The sequence below is a fragment of the Periophthalmus magnuspinnatus genome, chromosome 15, assembly GCF_009829125.3.
Source record: "Periophthalmus magnuspinnatus isolate fPerMag1 chromosome 15, fPerMag1.2.pri, whole genome shotgun sequence".
In the NCBI taxonomy this organism is placed as follows: Eukaryota; Metazoa; Chordata; class Actinopteri; order Gobiiformes; family Gobiidae; genus Periophthalmus; species Periophthalmus magnuspinnatus.
The window spans coordinates 23,675,575-23,696,073 of NC_047140.1; the positions used below are offsets into that span (position 1 = coordinate 23,675,575).

Genomic DNA, 20,499 nt, shown 5'->3' on the forward strand with positions numbered 1-20,499 from the left:
TTATGCTAAATATTTAATATTAAAAAAAATAATAATAAAAAACTTACACATGCATTGTAGGCCAGATGAATGAATTGGAGTAATCACTATAGAAAAAGACAAATTACTAAGAAGATAAAAAGGAAACATTCTATATAACTAAGAATACATTTACATTACTCTTTAAAGCACCTTTACATATCGGATAAAGAACTTAAACCAGGACACCAGAGGAGCACTTACCTGCATCAGTGCCAGCTTCTCAGCACTGGGGAGGGCAAAGCTTGTTTCTCATGCCAACACTCACTTTGACTCAAAATCTGATCCTCCTTCGAGTTGTGACTGTTGAATCGCGCTCAACGGGCCACATTTATATTACAAGGCATTCCAGACTCACAGCGCAGAGCTGGCATAGGTGGGTAGAGTAGCCAAAAATTGTGCTCAAGTAGGAGTAACGTTACTTCAGAATAATATTACTCAAGCAGAAGTACAAAGTAATAGTCCAAAAAATTACTCAAGAGTAAAAAAGTAACTGCAATAGTAACTTAGAGTGTCAGAATGTCCCAGCTGCTTTAAAATTGGACAGACAAAACATTAAATAATGTATAAAATTTGGTATTTTAGAAAGAATAGATGCATAGACAATCAACAAAAATGATTAGCCAGTGGTGGATGTGTGGTGCCACCTAAAAGTTCACAATTTTTCATATTGACTCATATTTACCATGCATATGCTTTCTTAGCACAGGTGAATATTGATTTATTTTTGTAGTACAATAAGGTTTGAGCAGTAGAGTTGGATATTTAAACACAGTTACAGTTTCATTGTGCCATTTAATGCAGCTCATGGTTTTGGATAATATTGTTAAAAAGCAGTTTACTGGTTCTACTTTAGGGTTATTCAAAATTTAAATATCGCTTCAGGACTTTTCTCTAACAGTATAATTGCAATTCAACATTTGTCATGACAGGCCTAGTGCCACCAAAATAATGAAACTTGATTATTTTAGAGCCTTTTTTTGTTTAATCCAGTTTGAAATAAACCAAAGTTCTATATTGGATTTGCTAAGTGGCATTACTGCACAAAATGAGAAAAATTAGTTCATATAAATTTTTTTATTCAAAGCTGTATCTGGTCTTCCAGATGACATAAAAGTCCAGAAACATTGACATGTTTTAGTTACACTACAGCAAGAATGAATACAACTCCCGAGTAAAGACAAATGTGTCCCATGTGTGCTCATAATAAATCTGGCAAATAATTAAGATCATGTAAAAATTACAACTGTCAACATATTTATCTTTTTGAATCTTGAGACAAGGCCCCTCTTCAAAATCCCTCAACTGTCCTTGACAATTTGCTCCTAAACATTTGTTCTTCTAACTTTCCTTTACATCCAAGCCCTCCAACTTCAATACTTTTTCCTTTCCCATTTTTCCACAAAATGACTGCGGGGTAGTCTCGTCTTTCCCGTGCAACTCCAACTCGAACTTGAAATCTGCAGAAGACATTACATGGTAGCATTATTCATATTTAGGAAATAAAAGTTTATCAAAGACAGAAATAAGCTAATTGATGACTCACCCATAATTTTTTTTACAGCACTCTTGGAGCTTGAATATACCATTCTGCTTTTGGGGCTGGCATGGTCACAACTCCTGAGAACATTCACACAGCAACATGGGTTAAATGGCTGTTATGGCGCTATAAATGTCAACATTACAAAAACTTACCACATAATAAAGATCAGATCTTCCTTTTTGGTCTGAGGGGTTTCATAATGGCAGTCGTACACGATGTATCTGCATTCCTTTTCACCCATTAGACACTGAACAAACTTAAACACGTTGCCCAGAGTCTTAACATCCTTCTCCATGATGACTTGTTTCACTTCGATCTCTGTGTTGGCGTCGTTCAGGCCGAGCTCAACCACTCTGATACGCTCATTTGCATCGTCTGAGCTCCTATTTAATTTCATTGAGAGGAGCATCTCTTTTACGCCATCTGCCACTTTAACTCCAGAAGCCTGTTCAAATCAGAAAGCAGCAACTCAGCATCATTCAAGTTAACAGTCACGTTAAACACATTTAAGGTGCAATATTTAGCTTCAGAAATAATTTTCCTATTGAAACCATTTTAAGCCACTGACACAATAACTCTAAAGCTTGATAATCCAAGTAAACCCACTCCAAATCATACGACAGTGTAACATTTTAATCAAGATTGAGATTCAGTGAACTCTATAATCAGTGATATTTGCACTTTGAATTACTTTGTGTATACAAATAAACTTGCCATGTGTTGTTTTTTTTTTGTCAAATTCTCAGTAAAAGTACGATTTGGAGCACTGCTCAACCTTAGGAAATTTTCCATGTTTATTTTTGAAAGGCAATTACTAAATGTGTCTCCTTTACATTCAGGGAAGCAATATTGAAATAATTTGGTTTTAATGGAGATAAAAATGGAACCAATCGGAATTTATTTTTGTGACATCGGCCAGCCCTAAAATGTAATGTAATGTAAAAATGCAATAAAAAGCAAAAACGTAGTTATGAGTCATATCGTCCCAAGACCAGTCCCAGACAATGCATTTTTGACCACTACAGGACACTCTGAGATGCTGTTGATACAGTCTCTTCTCTGGGCATTAGCGCAAACAAGTAGCTTTAAAATGACACCTCGTGTGTGGGGGTGGGGCCTTGGTGACTACTTTCTGCCTGTCAAAATAGTAGACATCAAAACAAGCACATTTCAGGTTTCTGAGATATTCATCTGCATTCATTTTCATGTCTGTTTGTTAAGTTTTCATAACTAAGCATCACATTCATCTGGAAAATGACCAATTTCAATATACTCTCTGGTACACGTCAGAACTTAAAACCTTTTGTAGAAAATCATCGTGTCTATTATAAAACACATGGTTGATGGTCAGTGTGCTCCAACAGTGATTGGGGAGGTTGGCTTAGGACCTCAATGGGTAGATGTCCGTTGTCAATGTGGGTTCTTCTGACTCAGCATTCCTCTCACTAATTCAGGCTTGTGTTGGGGCAGCACTTCAGACATTCTAGTTGGGTGGAACCATTTCTTTCTTTGTCACAGCTCAGAGATGATGAGCCACTTATGTATCGAAAGTCTTATATTGAGCTTCTGATGCACTAAAAGGCTATTATTAAAAAATTCTAAATCAAATTAAATAAACAACATATTCCATTTCTATGGACCTCCCCATTAAAAATACAAGTCTATTGAAACTATAGAAGAAAACAATTTATATTTGTACGAGGAAAACGCAGATCAAACTTTTTGCTTTTTCTTTTCAGCGTCTCAGGAGGATATGTTATTTACAGAGTACAAATGTAACTGTAGGCAAATCTCTCTCTCTCAAAAAAAAAGGAAATTAATTAAAAACTTCTCCACTAGTCCAGAAAAATCACACATCTATTGTCAGACTCAAACATGAACAACAAATCATTTCAACAACAACAACCAATTTGACAATCTACAAAAATCAATGACCCTAATGATAAGTGTATTGACAGGCAGGTGCTGGGGTGATGGGAAAATGAGAGCATGTTTTAAAGTGGAGGGTTAACAGAAGTAAATCAAAACTACATTTATTGATACAAGTGACACAAGTTTTGTTCTGGATCATTTTTTTCTGAATCTAATTGGTCACACCTGGTTTCCAACATTTTAACACTTAAGATGAAGCTTGTGAATCGGAAGGCCCTGGCTATCACATTCCAGTCATTGTGGAACAAGTTTGTACAAGAAAGACCGCCCCGAGGGAATCTATGAAGTTTGCAGTAAGAAGGCGAACAAAGCTCCCTCCATTTTGGATACACACCACACCTTCAAACCAGGGCTAATACTACATCTCTGTACGCAATCACCTGGTTTAAAAAATCATAGAAACGTGAACCTCAACCCATCACCAAAGCACTTTTTCTACTGGTCCCAACACATTTCCTCCACTAAAACAGGAGGATGTGGCGCGTCCAAAGTCAGAATCATCAACCAGGTGTGCGCAAGGCAAACCTGAGTACTTTTGGAGCGACAAAAAAAAGCCACTTACCATCTTGGGAGAGTTGTTAGAGAGGAGAGGGTGCAGAGGAGGCTGATCCGTGCCAGACCTGAGACGCAGTGGAAGGAGTTATAGGGAAGTGCTGCAGGTTGACTCACTGCAGAGGGAGGGTCCATAAAAGCGCACACCTCCACTCCTAATCCGCGCGCTCCCCGCCTCCACCGTCCCAGCCAGGTGAGCTGCGACAGTTTCAGCTTCAACCTCAGCATTTGCATGTAATCTCTCTCTGATTTGAATACTACGATCCGAATCCAGACATTTGTTCACACATATGAGCTGCGTTTTCACGTTGCGTCTCCACAAACTTGACAGAGAGTAATGATATTGACTATTTTTGCGTGGATTTCAGGTGATCTGCAGACACTCATGGGCGGGAACTGAAAATTACATCCATATATGGGCACTAAACCTATCCCTGTCGAAACTCTTCACATGTTCCTTATATGGCAATAGGTGTAGGCCCATGAACACAGGTATGGAAGGGTTAAACCTTTTTTGCATCATTAAACTGTTCTAATAGTTGCAATTAAGAGAAACAAAGTAAATAAACTTGGTGTCATGGCAAAACCAGGGGAAAATTACACAAATTCTAGGCCAATATGAATATAATATAGCCTACATGTCAGGTCCATGCAGTGACTTCTGACTAATGGGCTAAAATTTCAGAGTAGTTTCATTTCATTTAAAGTCCCAAAACTACAAAACATACTTACATGGCCTAATTTGGTGTGATCAGGGATATGAGTCCATATAAGGAGCTCTGTAGACTATTTTATTTACTACTTACCCTCCTAAATGCAAAGATAGAGTGTTATATATCTTTTGGCTGCTAGTGATTAATAGCTGTGTAGTGAGCGTATAGGCCCATGTCCACTTCTACCTCCTTGAAACCTCTAAGTTGACCAAAAAAAAAAGAAAGAAAAAATGCGAGAATGCTTATAACTTTGATCATCCACGTCCATGCAACAATTTCTTTCACAAGCATTGACAAAATGATACAATACTGTTTAAACTAGAGTAAAATAAACACATGTGATGACCCCTACTCCTGTATTAAAACCACTATTTTAACAACTTGCATTTTACTTCTTAGCCTGTATATTTTTCCGAAAACAAAAGTAGGCTATTAATCTCCAATTTCACCCCCCCAAAAAAAGCAAATATAGCAGGACAAATATATCAGGACACTCGTGACCTTGTTAAATGTCTGAAATACTGGTGTGGGGCGAAGCAATGAATTCACTGTTGATGTTTCCATATTGGTCGGTGGGTCCCTGTTCATTTGTGCACTATGTTTTCTCTCATTTTCAATCATAAGCTAGCTACAGTTGTCAGTAACACAACGAACATTGATTATTGAATTGTGTTTTGTATTGTTTCTCCTGTCAAGCCTGCATCTGCACACATCAACAGACCCTTAGTACCTTACCCTGCCTTAGCATGTCTATTATTACATAACAACTCCTTTAGAATGAAAACAGAAAAAGTGAAACAACACATTGTTCATAGTGGGACCTGAAACTAAGATTCAGTACCATGTATCATCAACATTTATAACAGTAAGAATGAAGCGTATTTTACCTTAATATTTTTTAAAAGAACAACAAATTTATATAGGCTATAGTAAAGAGAGCAGAGAGTCTAGTCAAAAATGTAGGTCTACTCTTGCCTGACAAATCCAGATTGTTATCAGTCTGGTCCCCACGCTCTCTGTTGCGTCTCAATCACCTGATCATTTATGATTTACAAATGAATTCAAATTTACCTCACCTCAGATTAACAGAGTCTAGTGCTTTGCCAATTGATTCTGTACAAATCTGCAATAATTTTCAGCCACCTCTGATATTTTCTTCCTTTATTTTTTCAAATACAGACAGACCATGCATGTCTCTAATTGGCTAATCCACCTGTCAATCATGGCCATTTGAAAACGGGGAGGTTCACCAGTGTCCAGACTCACATCTTTGTAAAATATTGAAGTGTGTAATCTAGATCCCAGGCAAGGTCTGCCTAACAATTCAGTCATATATTGTTCAGATTGATGTTGGTTGGAGGAGCTGTGTCGATACGGACTGACAGACACATTAATGCTAGTCTGTCCCAGGGCAGCGAGGACTAAAAGTTACTTACAACCATTGAGTATGACTAAGTAGCTGAGAATAGACACAAATAATGACTCAAATGATCAAGCAACAACATGAAACTCATAAAAGTATTCATGACTTTTTTGTAGCTGTTTGACTACGTTTGACCATTCAGGATGTATTGTTTTGTTTTGAATTGTTAATTGCCATGGCAACAGTGCTCATTTTTCCTCACTCTGAAACCCATGGATAAATAGCACATCCATGAAATACAAATACATCTTCAACATTAATAAATCTTTTGAAATTATTGCAGCAGAGTAGTGTAATATTGTACCAGTGAACGATAATATTGTTTCTTCAAAATTACCATATTCGTGCATTCAAAATTATGTGAATGTGGAGGCTATAACATTAAGAAGTACTCTAACTCAGGTAAAAGTAAATGTAACTTAACCATTCCATCTTTTATAATCATTATTATTATTATTATTGGTTTAATGGGTGTATTATACAAGGTGACGCTGCCATTACAGGTAAGCAAGCTGGTTTATATGGGTGTTTCTAATCAACACATGTGTCTCTCACTGTGACGTAAGCAGGAGCTCTGCAGTCTTGACATAGCTTGTTTTGAGTGTGGCTTCAGGCAGTCAAAGCTCCTCCCCATATCCGGACTAACCAGGCTCACTGGGGTTTCAATGCCAACACAGCACTTCAACACATGACCAAAACATGTTCCTTTAAACAGTGCAAATCTTTGTTACACGTTTCACCGTTTAGCAAAAGAAGTACGCTTATTTTTGATTCTATAGCACTAATTTGTTGCAATAGGACAATTAGGACCAGTAATGTTTAATTGAGCAGGGAGTAGGCCTGTGTGGGTGGTCTGTGATAGATCGGCCCCTGTGTCACATATGGCAGCTATAGAAGTAGGCTAAACTTTTATAGGAGCAAAAGAGGAAACAAGCCAGGAGAGACAGGGCAGGAAGTGGAGGCTGAACTGCTGAAAGCATCAAGTTATAACAGTACAGAGTGAAATCACGTCCCTTAGTGGTTAAAAGAAGGCACTACACGGGATGCTACCGATTAGATTAATGACCTATTTATGATAAGCAAATGAATTAACTACAGTTTGTGTAATTTCAGAACTATAATAACTGCACCACAAAGTAAATAATCATTTCACTTGTTGCTTTTTAATCTAAAATATGAAATTACATTAAAATTCTATGACACAACATTTATCTTTTTATGTTGCATTGGAAATACGTTTATAGGGGGAAAAAAAAACCCACATTTAATTAGCCTATTAAAGGTGCACCAGGTAACTTTTTTGTTACGGGGGGATGGTTTGGGGGGTCAGCCAGCTGCTTGTCTCCATGGAGCAATATGATTTTGCCTGGAATGTTACACAGTATGACATAAACACATCTATTTCAGTTTTATTCAAGTACAGGTGCTGTTCATAAAATGGCTGACCTTAATGAAAACATCCATTCTTACTCATGGCATCACTTGCTTGGCTCTATGGGGATGGACACGTTTAATGCCATACCGTGGAACATTAGCAATAACATTATTTACATGGTGCACCTTTAAATAAATTCCCCCCAAAAAATGATATCACTTCGTCTCTCCTCTCATCATGGTACATTTATGTTTACTGTTTAGACTAGATGTTATAGAACTGAACAGAAAATGTAAAATATGAATTGATTTAAATGAATAAACAAACCAAAGACAAGTTGCATAGCTTTTTTTTCCTCCATCTTTTTAATCAATCATCAATACAGCATGAACAGTGACTCATGACTCTAACAACAGTGCAAAAACTAAAATATTTTGTTAAACCTATGTATAATCATTTGATCCTAGGAAAATTATTTTCAAGTTAAAGCACACCAAAACAAAAACAAAAAATAAAAAATAAGTTGTTGCTGAAGTAAAACTGGCACATTGAGGTGTGGGTCCTCTCTAAAGGATGGTCAGGCTCAACCACTGTCAAACAACAAAGAGCATAGTTATTACAGAGACACAAAATACATTTTAAAAGCTGATAAATTAACAAGTGAAAAGTTTTACATTTTAAACTGACTTTCTACACAGATTAGAATTTTAGAATTTCATTTTCACTCATACATATGATATTACAGAAATATTTAATGTGATAAAATACTGTATTAACTATAAAATGACACAGAAAGTCAAGTTGTATTTTGTAGGAGTTTAATAAAAGATTGAACTTTATTTTGCTATTTTTAATTTATCTGTAATGGATACATTTTACATCTCATCTCCATGGGTTTTAAAGTGATGAAAAATGATGACCGTTGCCATAGCAATTAACAATTTAAAATAAAAGATCAAAAGTCCTCAAAATGGCATCTGGAAGAAATCGTGCTACTGAAATCCATGCATAGCCTGTCTCTATATTGTCCAGAATGTCAAAATTAAAATGAGTGGATGACTTACTTGTATCATATTTAATTCGATTGTTCCATCTTCGTCTTTATCCAGAGTCTTGAATGTGTCTGTGACAATAAAAAAGCGTTAGGTTGTTTATATTATATATTTATTTAAGCTATGACAAATACAGCAGCCAAAATGGTGTTGTTTTGGTGTGGTTGGATGAGTAGAGTAGTAGATCAGGTCACTAAATGATGAGGTTCAGTGTTTGTCAAAGAAATTACATTACATATATTTGATACTGGAGAAGGTCTGTCACAATAAAAAAAAAAGAAGTTTGATATATTGCTACAGAGAAATATTGTGATAAACGATAATATTGAAACTAATTTATACCACTGACACAAAGCAGGATAATCCCAATGAACTTATCTTTAAATATAGTGTTTCATTAAAAGACCTGAGCTGCAACAAAGAAATTGCAGAATGAACCAATCTTGATAGGCCATAGAACTTAACTTTATTCAACCCTTTACAGATCAAAACTTATCGTATTACATAAAAATGGTTAAAATCTCCCCATCATCACAAAGACAAATACACAAGTACACACGACAAATACTGAGCCCCAAAATATAATGTTCCATCTTTCTTATACCGGACGATAAGATGTGTGTCTGTGTAATCCCTCAGTCGTCCTGATATGATCCATAGTAAAAGAAAAATTCAAATCTGTCAGCTGGACAAAAAGTTGTAGGAGTAAAGATGTTTTGCTGCTCATCCAAGCAACTTCTTCAGTTCTGGTCAGATTTCTGGTGAACACTGTCTTATATCTAAATGAAGGGAGGAGCTAAATAACACACCTATTGTTTACAGTTTCTGTAAAGAAACAGCTTATGTCTTCACTCCTACAACTTTTTGTCCAGTTGACAGATTTGAATTTTTCTTTTACTATTGAAAAATAAGTTGATATTGTAATTATCGTGACAGGCCTATACTTGAATACTGTGTGCTGTACTCCAGTGTAAATCAAGTTCTAGAAATATGAACTGTGTCCTTATTTAGTTAAATTAATGTCAAATCTTACTGAAAAGAGACTCCATGCGGATGAGACAGCTGACGAAGTTATCAAAGTCGATGGTGAGGTTGGGTTCACTGTAGCGGGCCACAATGACCTGGTGCAAAGCATTGTTCAGACGGAAACCTGCAAAAAATGTATTATAATCATACACATATGCCCTTCGAGTCTTTTTACTATAGTCTCATTTTATTTGGGCCTCGTTTAGTCCTGGTTAAAGACATAATATGTAACTTTTTTGGTTCAGGGTCTGCCACCTCCTCATCTCCATGCATATGTTATTGCTTTGCACTGATAGTGTGGCATTTAACTGTCTATTGCCATAAAAGCAAGCAGATGCTACTTGTACCACACCAAGTTACAGGTCAGATCTGTGGAGAGGTGATCCCACTCACTACAAGAATGCATATTTTTTCATTGCAAGATATATAATGTAATGCCATATTGTGGAAGATTCCAGCAAAAGTAAAAGCAAAACATCTCCATAGAGGCGAGAATGGTGGCATACATTTTGGCCATTATTTTGATTTGATTGGTTGAGTAATGGTATTCTTTGAGATTATTATTTTGGCTGTAGAAAAAAATAGTAAAAAATAAAAATAGTTTGTCAGGATAGGGCTGGATGATATGGCCAGAAATCTTTATGTTGTTCTAAGTACATTATGGCTTTTAATATTGAGGTTCATGAACATAAACAATCTGCCATTTAAAACAAAAAAAAGCCCAATTTCTTCCTCCGAATTCTGAACTCCACCCAAGCATATCAGTGATGATTTAATGATTGAATTTCGGTGTGATAAAAAATATTGCACAGCCCTACTTGCCAAGGTGAGAAGTAAAATAAACAAGCAAATTTAGGATCTAACCGGCTTTCTCCACAGCCAGTCTCATCTCAGAACTGCTCATGCATCCACTGTCGTCTGTGTCTCTCTCCTTGAACAAGACCTGAAGAAAGAATCAAAGAGGTCAGTCATAACTAGTTATTGTGTCCTACGCTGAAAAAATGTTCTAGATTGCCATTAATCACTTAAAATGTGCACTATGAAACTTTTCTTTTGGTACATCTTTCTTGTCTTCATGGAGATGTTGTTGCTTTGCTTGTTGTGTTCCATACTATGGCATTAAACAGAGGCAGGTGATGCCAAAAGTGACAATGCTCACAGTAAGAAGGCACGTTTGTCTAAGTATTTCTGTGCAATAAATAATAATACAACTATAATAATACTGTTTATAAATATTAAATTAAATGCCACACTCTGGAACATTCCAGGTGGAGCAATAACAATTCCATGACAAGAAAGTGGCAGACATTCCAACAGAAGTAGAACATTTATATTTTGGATTAATGGTTTGTATCTTTCATCACAAATCACAACAAATCACAAATATCATTACAAATATTTTTGGCCAAACATAAGATCAAAAAAAGTCTTTAATCCTTTAGTGACACATGTCAAAGTCACAGATACACACACTTACCAGGTACTTCTCTATTTTTGTCCACAAGATCTTGAATTCGACCATTCCCAATTTACCACTCCCATCTTTCTTTGAAAAGTCAAGGATTCCTTACAGTTATTTATATAGAAATACATACGATTAAGCAGAAAAATGTATAAAGGATACGTCCAGTAGGTTGATCATTTGGTGACAAGTTGACAGACAGAAGCCTTCAAATTCGATCCTATTCTCTGGATATAAATAAGTGTTAATTACATTTTTAAAAAAGTGTGAGATTATGAATATAGTTGACTTTAGTTCATACGTTGCTTCTTTTTAGATATGACAGTGTTGAGGATCTTCTGCAGTTCATAAACACTGATTTCAAAATCCTGAAACACATAAATGAGGCTGTTTATCATGGCTGTTTTTGGGTGGTGTACTAGATCTAATCAGTCTTGACGTTAAAGTTGATAAGATGTTGACTATGTTAAAAAAGGATAAGTTTAAGGCTACCATCTGTTTATTTATTTATTTATTTATTTACAGTAGATGGCAGATGTGAAACCTATTCCCTCCCCTCACCTGGCTCGCCTATGCTCTCTGGTCCAAAGCTGCCACACCAGACAACAACTAACATAGATAGCATCTGGACAAATTTGCAATGTAGTTTGCATAAAAAGTGGTGTTATTAATTGTTATGAACTAAATATTGATTTCCATCCCAGGTTTGCTTGGTTATCCATAAAAGTCACCGCAGGTTATTGGTACATAGCATCTGGTGATGATATGTGCGACTACAATAGGAGCGCGTTGGTCAGTTTAAGTACAGATGGTAGTTTTAAGGTAGGGTTGTCAAAATTATCAACACCCAGATAATAATCTCTACTAGTAATAAGATTAAAACAAGATTAATTTGAACAAAAATTGATTCTGAATAAAATCATATAAGTAAGACAAATTAGACCTGTACAGAATAGTTTTACAAAAGTTTAGATCTATATCAGAATCAGTAAAAGAATTCTGTGGAAAATGACATTCTATTTTCTAAAAAAAAATGTTGAATATGCACACGTTTTAGCATCCCAAAAACAATATCTAATCTATCAACAATGTGTCTTTTCTCAGAGTTGCTTACATTTCCGGCAAGTCTTTGAAACAGACTCTGAAATTGCTCTGAGATATCATCTTCATCAATGTCAATCTGCAGACAAAAACACACAATAATAACTGAATGAATTTAAATTTGACTTTAAAATAAGAGTTAAAAAAATTGAAATTATTTACTGGCTCAATCTGACAGTCTACCGGATCATCAATTTCTCTGAAAGCAAAAACATCATTAATGTGAAGGACATGAATATTGGCATGAGATGTAAATGACTTTTTTGCCAATAAAGTTGGAATATTTTGTTGTATTAAATGTTGACCTTTGAGGAGAGTGTGCTAACCATGGTGGATGAATTGGTTTCCTGGATAACCAATGTACCAACTTAAATGTCATAACAGACTTGACCAATTGCAAGTAAAAATAAACAAAAATCTATAACAAAAGTGTTCCAACATTATGGTAAACTGTGTATATTACTATGTGCACAATTTTAAAGGTGCTTTTCTTGTGGACAAGAACTGCCACTTGCTCATCTCAACGGTGATGTTATTGTCTGCCTAGGATGTTCCACAGTATAGACCTAAACTTGTACATCTCCATGGAGATAAGCAGACAATGACACTAAGCCAATTTACATTTTAGATCTGTCAATTGGTGACCCAGCTCACAATAACCATGCAGGTTTTTCCAAGCAATATATCACCCGTGCTTTAATTCATGCAATATAGAAACGTTTATTGCCATACTGTGGAACATTTCAGGTAAAACAACAACATCTCCTTGGAGACAAGCAGGTGGCAGGCCCTCCACCAGAAAAGTTACATAGTGCACCTTTAAATGCATGATTTGAGTTGATTTGTGAACATACTGGAAATCTGCTGGCTTCTCAGAGAACACACGAAGATAGAAGTCTGCGTTCTTGTTGGGTTCAAAGGTGGACGGCACAATGAGGTACTCGCCCGGGGGCAGGCTGATCCGGTTGGATAGCTCTCTCAGGTTTATGAAGGTTTCAGAACGGGCCGCTGAAGCATTGTACAAGAAAAAGTCTTTCTTCAAATGAACTTGAGTTTGACCTGAAAACTAAAAATCATCACAAAAAATACCATTAGAAACCACACAGAATTAAACAGTAATAATAAAATAATAAAATATTTTTTGTTATGAATACCATTGTGAGAATAGCAAGAAATACTAGACATTGTAATACATTTAGGAAGGTTTTAAAGTTGTACTAATTTTAAGTGTTAACTTAATAGTTTTCCAATATAGTAGCAAATGTGGTAATTAAAAAGTACAGATTTATAGGCCTAATATTTGTGGATTAGCAGAAGGCAACTGAAAAACATAGGTGTGGCAATGCAATTATGCTTTTAGCTGCTCTCAAGCATCAGAAGGAACTGTGGTATTTGCAGTATTCGTTGTAGACTCAACAGTGTCTTGGTAATTGTAGTTTTAGAGCTCTCCTTCCACTTATTCATATGCACTGTCGGTAGTACACCTCTATTACCTCTTTTGGAAGCTACAAACACAAAAAAGAAAAACTTTGAGTTGATATAAAAACAAAAGCTTTATGATCACAGAGTATTTTTGTTGCAAATGCAGCTCATACTTCGTAGATGGCAAATCCGATTGTCTCCAGGTCTTCACCCATTTTCCTCATTTTCCTCCTGTTTTTCTGCATCAGGCCCACGATGAAAGTGCACTTGTCCTCGCCATCGTAAGGGTCATCGTCCACGTCTTCCAGCTTTATGACAAACTGAGGGTTCATCCAGAAAGTGTCTGAAAAAAACAACAGTGGTTATGTTTACATCAACCAAAAATGTGATCATTATCTGACTTCTGGAATTGAAATGTAAACAGTATGTGGTATGTAAACGGCTACATCTGATTTCTTTATTATTGTTCACACCTGTGCATATTTTGATATGGATTTTTTTTTTAAATGGCAACAACAAAAAATAAAGACAAAATGTTAAGATGCACATTGTTGTCCCCGTAGGGAAATTGGTCCTCCTCATTTGACCCTATTCCTTCAAGGCTGTTAAAGCAACCTGCTGTAGTGCCGCACCAGGGGACCCACCTCCATGATCTTATTGCTAGGTCAGGGCTACCTTAGCCTGTCCTATTGTACATGTTTTGAATTGATGGGGGGGCAAACTCCATACAGAAAAGGTGTGAGTGCAAGCCACTCAACCATAATCTAAAACTATGAATTAAATAGTGAAAGAGAAATGTATTGTTCTACATTGTTCTATACTCTAAAACTGCATTAATTAACTGTCACATATCACCACACACAGCAAAAAACAAATTATGTAAATGTTCCCTGTGTCACTGCTACAATATAATATATAGATATATATAGATATATAATATAATAATAGAAGAGTATGGGATATTGGTGCAGTATGTTACATTATTATTGTACAAGTGCAGTTCCATTACCCTGTTGAAAACCTTACAGCAGTATTATGTGGTCAAAGGATTATGGGCAGGAAAGGCACACAATAGTGGCATCTATGACTAATTCAAACACATTGTAAAACAATTGAAAGAGTTTAGTACTTGGGTAGTTCCTGCAACCACCCGCGGACACGCCTCTCCTCCAGGTTTCCTCAAAGTTGTTCTCTGCCCACTTCTTGTAGTCGTCACTGGTCAAAGCGTCTGGAGTGAGGTTACAGATCTCCAAACGGGAGTACTGGCGCAGAAAGTCTGAAAATGACATCCTACAAGAAAAATAGTGATGTATTTTTATGAATGACTTAATTTTTTTGTCAATGTTTATTTTTGAGTTTGAGCGTCACCAGAATTCTCCATCTTCTTTCCGATTAGTCAGTCTCTGTCTGTCATGATCACTCACAGATCTCCATTCATAAGATCTGCAAAATACAATTACAAATGTCAAAATGGTGCATTACAATTACTGTGAGGAAAAATATTTGTCTGTTAAACCAGGAAGATGACCATAATTCAAAACAACCTCCACCTATTTAAGCTGGCATATTTGATTCAACGTTTCCAGTGGGTGTGGTGCACTGACATGACAACAACACACAGTAACACAAAGAACATACCAGTTAGGCTTCTTATTATATAAGACTGCATCTAAGGGGCTTGGCATATACAAACAAGTACTCTACAGGGCTATTTTATATACCCTATATCTGCTGCGTCCTCTTTCTTTTCTACAAACAATGACAGTGATGTAGACAATAAGTCCTTTGATCATCTGGTTCAAGCCGCACCCATAGTGTATTTCCCCACTGTTATCAGATTAAAACCAGCTAAATCCAAATACAACTTTACCATGGCAACCTAATATTAACAATAGCATAACAATATTCTGAAAGGTTTTTATTCTGCACTTCTCTCTTTTAATGTTAATTGTATGATGATTATTATGCTTTGATTTGATGTATTATGATTTTAATGTCTTTCTTATTCTGTAAAGCATTTGCCTTATGTATGAATTGTGCTATACAAATAAACTTGTCTTACTTTGCCTATAGATATTCAGTAAGTAGCCACTAATCATTATTTGCTCTGACTGAATCACAGCTGTTACCTTTGACTTAATCACAGTTTCAATCTTTAAGTTGTCACCACTTACGAGTCACTCCAGGCTCCGTTCCACTCGACTTGCCCCCATGGGTTTCTGATGCGGATAAGCTCCACAGTGTTGCCTCTGTACTCCACCTGCAAGAAAATAAAACATGTGCAATTTGGGGCCCATATTGTGGAACAATCAGGGCAAAGCAATGAAATCTTCATGGCAACAGACTGAAGAGTTACATAGTGCATCTTTAAAGTTGACTCGTTTGTTCATTCTTGTTTTTCTTCAGTATTGATATTTACTGTAGTCTTGTGCTGTCATTTTAGTTATTTAAAGGTGGTAAGAAAAAGTACAATCCATTTTAAGTGTACTTGGAGTCATACGTTAAAGGTCCTATATTACACACAATTGACTCTTATGAGCTTTTAGCCATATTATAATGTTGTCATCTCCTAAAAAACATACCTGGACTAGTTTTTTGTTTCACTCACACATTATGGAGATATAGACAGATTGATAATGCAGGATTTCTCAAAGCTGAACTACTCTGTTCCACTTTGTGATGCCATGAAGCAGCAGCTTTCAAGTTAACGGCTACCTTTTACCTATTGTTTAGTATAGATTGGAAATTCTAGCAGCCTAATCGTCCAAGTGAAGGTGTATGAAGTTTAAACACAGTGAAGGACTTCCTGTATTACCACATGACATCATAAGGTGGAACAGAGTGTTTTCAGTTTGAGAGAAAAACTCCTAAACGCCTAAATATGCAGGGTTTATTTGTTAAATGTGTGAATGAAACAAGATACAACTCCAGCTATGTTTGTGATGAGGAAACATTATAACATAGATCCAAAATAGAGTAATATGGGCCCTTTAAGAAACAACTTTTCTGTAAGACTCTCTCACCTCATCTGCTCCTGTAACTGAATATGCATGGCCTTTCACCAGTTTGAGAGATGTAACAGCTTCCTGGTCATTCATGCTTGTAATCTGCGCAAATAAGATATAACATATATTTTAAAAAAGAACAATATAATGATAGGAAAGAAAACTAATATGTTCAAACTCACATCAATGGAGCACCCAAGAAGGGAGCCTCTGTCCAGCGCCTTCCTGATGATTTTGAACAGGTGTGGGTCGGGTTGGTTCAGGTCATGATTTTCAGCGATGCCTCCAGTGAAGTCCTCAAAACCTTCAGTTGTGCTACCTCCAGAGAGGGCCTCATAGCATCCATTCAACCTGAATTAAATTGGACAGTATAAGAGCTATATACACATACACAACTAAGTCAAAATGTGCTGTTTCAGATATAACATTACATCATTCTCTTCTTATCATTTAGTTTATTTTTTGCACTTTAAGGAAGTTAAAGTTGTAAAATATATTCCTTCTTTCATTTGTCTTATTTTTAATATAAATAGTGAAGGGATCGTTAAAAAAGCACCCCATGTTAAGTTTAGATACCAAACCACCTTGTGAATACCCCAATCAAATCTGATCCCAGAAGATTCTTGTGAAGGTGTATGGAGTTTGGAGCACTTCCTGTATTACTACATGACATCACAAGATGGAACAGAGTATTTTCTATTTTAGACGACAGAGCCTAAATATGCAGGATTTATGTGTTAAACATGTGTGAATGAAATAATGTATGTTTTTGATGAGGAAACAACATTATAACATAGATCAGAAAAAAAACAACATAATATGGCCCCTTTAAGCATGTGATGTGTGCACAGGTGATTGTTGTTCATTGGAGGGGCCGATGGCACAGACTGGCAGCCTCGCTTCCATCTGTCCCAGGGCTACTGTAGCTGCAGAAGTAGTTTATCATCACCAAGTACAGAGAGAATGAATAATGCAATGTAATTCGTTTGGGGTGTCTTGAATCCAGTGCATTGTTAGATTCTGGTTTAGATTTTAAGGTTGTAAATACATATTCATAAAAGCCATAAAGACATGCCCTGTTTGCTTCTGGCTCTGATAGTGCTTGGTTTGTCAGTTACAGTTGTTCATATGGGACTGGTTGTTTTTATGATGCTTGATTGACTTGTGATTCTTACTTGGCATAGGCCTTTTCCAGCAGTGCGCTCCAAAACTCACAGCCCTCTTCAGAGTGAACAAACAGCAGCTCGCCATTTTTTGTGGGTAAACGATCGTCCACCAACACTTCCACCCACTGACCGAACTGCCAGAACTGGAAATACACATATTATTTTCTAGACTAACTTGTGAATAAACCAGATTTTTTACATATTTTTCACAGTTTTCTAACTAGACAGAAACGGGATGAACCTACATACTTTTAAATTTACTTGAAACCACATATTTGACTATCTGTTTTTTAAATGCTGCTTAGTACACCATGCTTGGTTTAAAAATTATTGTAATTTTTAGTTCTAGAAATATGATCTTTTGGTATGGTCACTGACTCTAACATAGAACTTCAGTAACAAAAAAAACCAAAGCCTTTTCAAAATTCAATTTGTAAAAGTTGTAAAAAAATATATATAATTAATAATAATAATAACAATAACAATAACAACAACAACAACAATAATAATAATAATAATAATCAAATGCAGTTCTGTTTTGCAGTTCAAATGACAGCAATTAGACTTTTTTTTAATGATATTTATGTTGGAGTACAGAACACAGTTATTTCATACCATTATTCATGTAGTCAAAAGTTAACCCAGTAGAAGAATATAATTTATTAAACAACATTATAACATAGATCAGAAAATAGCATATGTGCCCTTTAATCATGTGATGTGTACAAGAGTACATGATACCTAGGTTTTGCGGAGCAGAACAAGCTTCCTTTTCATTCAAAACAAATGTTTCTTTTTTTGTTCTTTTTTTTAAATTAAATCATGCAATAGATTTGAACTGAATTCATTGCTTTACTCAGGAGTGACTGTACCTGAAAACGAAAGATGCCAGCGTACTCATCGTCAAAGGACTGGTCGTGTGGGACGACTCTGTGAAGAACTTCTTTGTTCAGAGTCAGAGAGGCAATGGCTGCCAGGAGCCAGCAGTCACCTACAAACAAATACTACCATGGATCAATGCACTTGTTTATACTGTCTCCCATTAGATGCATTCAGGATATATTTGATTGTGCTTAAATCTCAGATGGAGAACATGTGCCAATGGAACTCTACAGATTTATTTGAAAGAAATACCTAAACCCACAAATGCTTAACCTGATAAACCTACTATAATATTTATGTGGCTTAAAGGTGAAATGCGTAATTATTCAGGTGGAGTGTATGCCATCTTCTAGTATCCATGAAGATGTTTTTGCTTTGAATAGAGTGTTCCACATTATCACATTAAACTTTTCTGTTTCTATGGAGACATGCATGTGGTGACGCCAAGCCAAGTTACAGGTCAGTTCTGTGGAGAGGCCAGCCTGCTTATAGCCAGTATAAACACATGTAATGGTGAAATAAATGATGATACATGCAATGCCATATGGAACATTCTAGGAAAAGCATTAATATTTCCATAGAGACAAGCAGGTATCCCACCAGAAAAGTTATGCTTTAATGCTCATGTAGAAGTTCAGTTGCCCTCCTCTGTTGCATAAGTCTTGTTTTTAGTCTGGTTTCAGAAATGTGGTACAGACGTGGGACACTTGGTATGCAGCTGACTCACACTGGGTGTACACAGACACAGTGGATTCTCTGTTATTTTTGTAGTGCATTATTTAAAACATTCAGACAAGTTACTACACTGACGAAGATTATGACACTAGAAGCTGTTTTATCAATGTCACGAAAGGCTTACCCAGGGCTCCTTGGCAGATGTCAGTCCTGGTCGCATCTTCAACAATGAATTTTGGTCTTTGATGCAAGTCCTGTGAAAGAAATGTGGAAAAGTTTAGAACAAATAAAAGGTTGACTATTTTCCACTTAACAGGGGCAGAAAAGGTTTGCATCCAAGCTGAAATACCAATGGTGAATTGGTAGCAGTTGTACTTTAACAAGCCAGTAAAATTCCTTTGCCTAAATTACAGTGTTTTGGGTTTTGAACCTGGGACTTAGAACTGAGTTACAATTCATTGCAACTGTGTAGCTGTCTGTCTAATCCCTTAGTCGTCCAGGTATGATCCATAGTAATTGAATAGAATTTTCTTTTACTACGTGCAACTGACTATTACCAAACACACCCTGCAGCTTAATTCATAAATCTTTACTTTCAAGAGGAAGGTAGTAGCAATAGCACAACGATAATCACAGTATCAGAAAGGCTTGTAGAGGAAATCCAAACTCTTATTTGTTAACCACAGGTAATCTTCTTACCTTCGGTCTCATCCAGGTAACGCCACTAGTTTTAGCTGAATATGGTCCAAGTTCCTTGAATCCCAGAGAAGAGGGTTCAGCGTCAAATAACTCATCTTCAAAAAGCCTCCCTCTGTCCAGACAGCTCCTCTTCAGCTCCTCGTAATCTTGTTTTAAATACTTCACTGCTCTGGAGTTTGTTCCAATACCTTCCGCCTTATTGCGATATCGGATTACTTTTTTGACAATCCCAGTCATCTTGGAAATAAAGCTGATAGTTCTAGCTGAGTGCAGAATCCTGACTGCAGCAGGAGGTATGGTAACACAGGTTTAGTGACATGTGTGTAAGTGTCAAGTGTCTCAAGCCACACCCAGTTTTGTTCCTGCTGGCCAACCTATTCAAATAGGCAGGCAGCAATGGAAATTTTCAGAAAAACGTTTGGGCACACAATATTATACCTTTAACATGGTTTT

General features: G+C 36.3%; 2 protein-coding genes across 2 annotated transcripts; both read right to left on the bottom strand.

Annotated features, from left to right (window-relative positions):
* Positions 1-1,083: 1,083 nt before the first annotated feature.
* cfl1l (cofilin 1 (non-muscle), like) lies at positions 1,084-4,163 on the bottom strand. Its single transcript, XM_033979910.2, has 4 exons — positions 4,056-4,163; positions 1,714-2,006; positions 1,565-1,638; positions 1,084-1,478 (listed from the first exon to the last, which is right to left on the bottom strand). The coding sequence occupies exons 1-4, from the start codon at positions 4,056-4,058 to the stop codon at positions 1,360-1,362; spliced, it is 489 nt and encodes a 162-aa protein (XP_033835801.1). The 5' UTR covers positions 4,059-4,163; the 3' UTR covers positions 1,084-1,359.
* Positions 4,164-8,018: 3,855 nt separating this feature from the next.
* On the bottom strand, positions 8,019-20,355 carry LOC117382676 (calpain-2 catalytic subunit-like). Its single transcript, XM_033979901.2, has 21 exons — positions 20,047-20,355; positions 19,532-19,601; positions 18,663-18,781; positions 17,800-17,933; positions 16,807-16,975; positions 16,643-16,726; positions 15,794-15,879; positions 14,988-15,062; positions 14,749-14,909; positions 13,793-13,962; positions 13,691-13,702; positions 13,052-13,263; positions 12,360-12,396; positions 12,211-12,276; positions 11,398-11,464; positions 11,259-11,323; positions 11,112-11,180; positions 10,499-10,577; positions 9,642-9,758; positions 8,621-8,679; positions 8,019-8,146 (listed from the first exon to the last, which is right to left on the bottom strand). Exons 1-21 carry the CDS (start codon positions 20,281-20,283, stop codon positions 8,123-8,125), a joined length of 2,112 nt encoding a protein of 703 aa, XP_033835792.1. The 5' UTR covers positions 20,284-20,355; the 3' UTR covers positions 8,019-8,122.
* Between the last annotated feature and the right edge of the window lie 144 nt (positions 20,356-20,499).